Here is a 6,351-nt window from a genome sequence, read left to right on the forward strand (position 1 = left end):
ATTTATGTAAGTTTGTGCCTGCCTATGTGTGCGTATGTGTTAGGGTAGCTGCTAGATACACATGTATTATTAAAATGTATGTACGCAGTGTGTGTGTGTGTGTGTGTGTGTGTGTGTAGTCATATTTTGGTGTGTATGTAACATAGATGTAATGTTTTATGTTAACAAAGCGTTTTTGTAAAGCACCTAGAGCAGATTTCTGGATAGTGTGCTATATAAGTATTCATTATTATTACTATTATTATTAAAGTCTGGAACATACATTAACAAACCATATGATTATCACTTTTCCTGGGTTTCAGGTAGTCATTTTTATTCTCATTCCAATTGCAACGAATGACACTGACTAAAAACCATCATTTTTCAAGATTCGATCTCAAGACCTTCAGATGTACTATGATATATAATGTATTTAAAACAATTTAACAAGACAAGGGAAGGCAAAATATCAATCAATACTGTCATGCCTGGCCTTGAGACAAGAGTTGAGTGGTGGGAAGAAACTGAAGTGGTGCACTCAGTCACACTATACACTGGCTCTGAATGTGTACGTCACAGGTGTGATTGGGATGGAAAGATCTTTCAGCAGATTTTGTTCAGTATGCTTTTGGGAGTTGAGAAGTGTTTTGTGTTTTGGTTTCTGATGGCCTGTGTGTAGGTATGGTTAATTGGTTTTATTTAACTAATTCTAAACACTACCCAAAAAAAGTTCTGCGATGATCTGAACAAGCTCATGCTGACAGTCAATCAACATTTCTTTAATCGTCAGTCAAATCTGTTTTGAATTTGCTTACCTTCAGCTTGCGACGTGTGAAAATGTATAGTATACATGTATGTGAATTTTTCTTTTTTTTCTTTTTTCTTACTTTTTTTTTTGGGGGGGGGGGGGGGGGGAATAATAAAATCATTCTAATCACCTGTACTTTTGATCCTCTAAGTACTAAAGTAGTGAACATGGAATGCTTTCGAACAGATTGATTTTCTTTTCTTCCTTATGTTATAATCAAATCTATCCAAATAGATGAATATAATTGTCATTCTAAATTCCTCCTCCCTCAAGGACACAGACTTAATGGTTTTAACTTAATGTGGAAAAAAACAATTAAGTTTAGAAATTAGATATTAGTTTTGTGACACCAGGACAACATCTGGGTATTTACAGCATCTGATGACAAAACACAAGACTGGCAGAAAGACAATGGTAAAATTTCTCCCTCTTCCAGATCCTATATAAACTTAAAACGTCATGTTTCTTTTTTGTAAAAAATGTGTGTGCATGTGTGTGTGTGGGGTGTGTGTGTGTGTGTGTGTGTGTGTGTGTGTGTGTGTGTGTGTTTTCAGACCAGCACTTTCATTTTCAAACTAACAAAAAGGTCAAAGTTACTAAACACAAACCTGTAATAGTTTTACCATCTGGACCTAAAATCTGTGTCACAATGACTGTGAGCATGATTATGTGTCAAGAAAAAATTATACTATTACAATATATATAACTGTCTACTGCCACTGTTATCATTGTTAATGGTATTAAATGTGTACACAAAGTAAATATAATGCGCATGACTTTATGTATGTGTATGTGCGTGTACTTCCAAATGAGTAATATACTCATGTGTACAGTTGAGATGTAACACCAGCAGAGTGTCTTGGATTTTTAGTTTTAGACTATGCTGCGGAAAATTATTGATTTTACTAATCAATCAGAATTTAACATATCAAAAAAATCATTTTAAAATATAAGTACAATGGAAACTTATTTTTGGGCCTTTGGCTTATTATCTATTGATAAATACATTGAAAACTTTCACTTAGGATATACTTTCATTCATTGTAATGCTACAAATATGAGGATACAAAGTAAGTTATTTTCGTGAGTCTCTCCCTGTCTCTGCTTTTCTTCACACTTTGTGCTTAAAACTCCTATCCCTAGCTCTCTGTGGCTGGCTGTTTCCTATAAAGATTCTCTCTCTCTCTCTCACCCACCCACACACACAAAACAACAAAAAACACCCCCCACACACGCTCACACACACACACACATATTCACTTTGTCCATCTCTCTCTCTCTCTCTCACTCCCTCTCTCTCTATCTCTCTCTCCTGTTTTTTCTGTCTCTGTCTACAGGTCTCCCACACACACATTTGCTTTGTATGTGCATCTCAGTCTCTCCTGTTTGTTTGTTTTTTTTGTTTTGTTTTGGTTTTTTTGGGTTTTTTTGTCTATAAGAGTTTGTCAGAGCTCTTTCTGCCTGTCTATATGGCTGTCTCTCACTGATCTCTACAGACCTACCATTTATCTCCTGGTCCCCCTACCACCTCCTAAATTTATCCTGTCTGCAACACATCTACCTCATCTTCCATTTATAATTATATAATTTATATCTTGTCTTTCCCATCCATTCCCCTCTGACATACTGTTTCTCTATCATGTACAGATCTATTTCTCTGTGTCTCTCTCTCTCACACACACACACACACACACACACCCCAATACACACACGTACGTATGTACCAAAACACACACACACGCACACACCATGGATGCACACACACGCCACACACATCAGATTCACAATGAACAGTAAACATAATTCAGTCTCTCAAAATTTCTATTTTGGCATCAAATTAATCTTATCTTCTTGGTTGCAAGTTTTAACATTTACTGACGATATTTTTCTAACAGTTTGTCGTGGACGTATGCGAATTGAAACAGTACGTGCTTTTACCAACTGTCACAAATGGTTCCGCGACAGTGCCAATCTGAATCAGTCAACAATTCCATGGTTTCAGCAGCAGATAACTAAGTATAACCGATGCGTTCTGTGTGTCACATCTACGCGTTCATCTATTTGTGTCAAACAACCAATAAAACCATGTTCTATCGTTTTACTGTCGCTAAAACAAAATCAGCAAATCAACTTAAAAATGTGTCTTCCTTACCTGTGAAACTGACGGCATCTCTCTTTCTATGAAGTCTTGAAACTGAGATGTTGGCCGCGCCATATTAGCTTTCCAACCAATGCTAGAACGGACGCCATAAGCACTTTTGGTACCTCCAAGAACATCAGACTCTCTCACATGGTCAAAACGAAAATAAAAACTGCTGATGGGGTTATTCAAGCATATCCACCAACCACAGCTAGCTCAGAAGAGCATCGAACTTTGAATACCTATTTTCGCAGAAGGCAGCGGTGTTGACTTCTTTTCGAGGCCTTCCGGGATAGAGAACTACGTATTTCAGTCAGTGCGGAGCTTTCTAACTTTAAACATACACAGCACAAATAGACAGCCAGTTAAGTGTCCATTTTCATTTTTGTCTTCGACCATCGTATTTATACAAACGGATCAAAATCAATAATGATTTTTTCATTGTTGATGTTTCAGTTCCTAGATTCCCTACGAGTCTCAAAGGCCAAAAAACCAATGACGACAGTACAATTACAACGGAACAGTTCATTGGCTCAACAAGGCATAGCACCTGCAAAGCTTGCCTTTGAAAACAAAATGTTGATTCCGACCGAATTTCTAAGACAACTATCGGGGAGTATCATACATAATTATGTATTCCTTATTTTACAGATCATAAATAGGTCTATATATAACTGCTTAACCTCTGAACGCACTTTGTCAATTGCATCCACAGTAAGTGGCATGGAACCGTCAGTGTGCGAGCATGTATCAACATCCTCGATCCGTGATCCATCAGGAATCGATTCCTGATTAGGACAGTTAGATCCACTGAGCTCTTCTTTCATATATCACTCATCATCATGCGTCCTTCCTCTCAATATCTGCGAATTAGTGGTGGTGGTCACGGTGTGCTGTATTTCATTACGGCCCAGTAGACCGAGGAGCCTCAGACGGTGCACCGCAATCGATCAAAGACGTAAATATGTCAGAAGAACAGAACTTGAAAAAAAAAAAAATCAAACTGATCGAGATACACACACACACACACACACACACACACACACACACACTGCGAACGGTACACGTGAGAATCAGGTATCGGAGCAAATGACATATACCTGGGTATATCTGTTTGATATATGTTTGTCTGCATATCGCCTACGTATCTTTTAAACGCATGTTTTTATGTTCGTGTTGCGAGTATGAGCAACAATATTAAATGTGAATTTCTCTTTGGAGATGATAAAGTTGACTTGACAGTTCCTAGAATCACAGCACTGATGGTTGAGATGAAGTTCACAGACGAGTATAGTGCATGTTGGACTTGCATATCATACAAATACTTGTAAAATATCCCAGCACGGTGAAATTTTGACACCGCTGAGATGTGAATAATTGACATGCAGGTCAGTGCTGGAAACGAAAGACTGAGTGAAATAAACATGATAGGAAGTGGAGTCACGGTGGATGGGGTGGGGGTGGAGGACTGAGGCGATATAGATTTCTTCCCGTTTTCTGGTGTGTTTGCTCTCTTCCCATGCAACTTGTTCTGCCTTCCTTTCTGCCGTGTTCTGTTTTTTTCCCCCTTTGTGTGTGTGTGTGTGTGTGTGTGTGTGTGTCCGTCAGTGCCGTGTGTGAGTGTGTGTGTGTGTGTGTGTGTGTGTGTGTGTGTGTCAGTGTGTGTGCCGTGCGTGCGCGCGCGCCAGTGCGGCGGTGTGTTCAAGGGTGTGTGTGTGTGTGTGCCAGTGTGTGTGTGTGTCAGGTGTGTGCGCGCGCGCGCCCAGTGTGTGTGTATGTGTCAGTGTGTGTGTGTGTGCCAGTGTGTGTAGTGTGTGTGTGTGTGTCAGTCAGTGCGCGCACGTGCGTCGAGGAGTCATTGCGCCGTGCCGCATAGTGTTTTGTGTGTGGATGCAGTATATGAACACCGTGTCGTGCCGGTGCTTGTAATTCAACTGAGCACAAAAAATTCATCTCCATTTCCACGGCTGATCTCAAGTTTTTCGACTCTGCCGGTGCGTATGTGTTAAGTTCTTTCTTTAATGTAACGTCTTTTCACTTTGAGTGATATTAGTGTGTGTGTGTGTGTGTGTGTGTGTGTGTGTGTGTGTGTGTGTGTGTGTGTGTGTGTGTGTGTGTGTGTGTGTGTGTGAGAGAGAGAGAGAGAGTGTGTGTGTGCCAGTGTGTGTGTGTGTGTGTGTGTGTGTGCGTGTGTATGTTGTGTGTGTGTGTGTGTGTGTGTGTGTGTGTGCCGGTGTGTGTGTCAGTGTGTGTGTGATTCAGCCATGCAAGCGTTCCGCATTTTCACTAAAATTAATGCTGCCTAAAATACTGAGGTACACTGTGATCTGGGCTTGATGATTGTGGCGTTGATTCGGCACAGTGACTTTGTATCCGAGGGCAATGACATAATGTTTTGTTTTTTTCTGTTTTTTTGTTTGTTTGTTGTTGTTTTTTGGTTGTTGTTTTTTTCTTTTTTTGGAGGGGGCCGGGTGGGTAGGTGGGGAGGGGGGTGACCAGTTATTGTCCACGCCTGTAAATTTTCGACACAGTACCTGTATGAACATTTCCGTTGCTTGTGTGGTAAGTTTTTAACGTGATTGTGTTCGCACTGTACTGTATGTGCACTTCAGTTGATCATGTCAAAAGCAGAATTTGTACATATCTGCTTCAATTCGTTAAGTGTTTCACTGAAATGGATTGTTTTAACTCTTTTTTCACCGCCACAGGCGACTTTTGTCGACATCGAGGGGTCATGTTGATAAGACCATTTTCACATTGTAACAAAGCTTGACTGACAGCTGTAGCCAGGTTCCCGCCAATAGAGCAATGACTAACCTTTGTTCCCTGACCAGGTTTGAAGTGAACAAGTCCGTTGTGTTGTTTTGACATGAACCGAACCATGTGACTGAGAGCATCGTTTCCAAAATATCTGACGCCGGGGAGTGTTCTTCACAAAGAAACCTGGCGGTGAAAGAGTTAAGGAATTTATAAGACTTCATCTCGCCTATATAGTTTCTTCCCCGGGAAAGGCTGCGATCAACCGCAGCCGGTTCACGACTTTGTTGCAACTGAACAATTCTGTAACTAGTTACCAGACGACTGCCTGTCTTTTTTCTTTGTGTGTGTGTGTGTGTGTGTGTGTGTGTGTAATAGTAAAAAAAAACTGGTCAACCTGCGGTTGTACGAGTATACAACTCGATTATCAAGAGCTTTAGAGTCAGTCCGGCTATAAATCTCTCCCCGGCCTTACTTTTTTCCTCAATTCAGTGTACTACGTACCTGTAGAGTGGAGTTTAACGACCTATCGGCAGCTGATGAGCCCTTAAGGTCAAGTTGCTCGTGGCTGTGGTCTTATCCATGGAGGTGTGATGTGGTCAAGGCGTTGGTCCTGAATTGTACGTACTTCGATAAAGCTTCAGTTGTCATAAAGCCGGACCCGGCT

At 40.6% G+C, this 6,351-nt stretch overlaps 1 protein-coding gene across 1 annotated transcript in view; it reads right to left on the bottom strand.

Annotated features, from left to right (window-relative positions):
* Positions 1 to 3,230, bottom strand: part of LOC143292960 (voltage-dependent L-type calcium channel subunit beta-1-like) — a 54,624-nt gene extending 51,394 nt beyond the window's left edge. The window contains exon 1 of the mRNA XM_076603682.1: positions 2,940 to 3,230. Coding sequence (XP_076459797.1) covers positions 2,940 to 3,002 — 63 coding nt within the window. The 5' untranslated portion in view covers positions 3,003 to 3,230. The remainder of the gene's footprint in view (positions 1 to 2,939) is intronic.
* Between the last annotated feature and the right edge of the window lie 3,121 nt (positions 3,231 to 6,351).

This window comes from Babylonia areolata, chromosome 18 (assembly GCF_041734735.1).
Source record: "Babylonia areolata isolate BAREFJ2019XMU chromosome 18, ASM4173473v1, whole genome shotgun sequence".
NCBI lineage: Eukaryota > Metazoa > Mollusca > Gastropoda > Neogastropoda > Buccinidae > Babylonia > Babylonia areolata.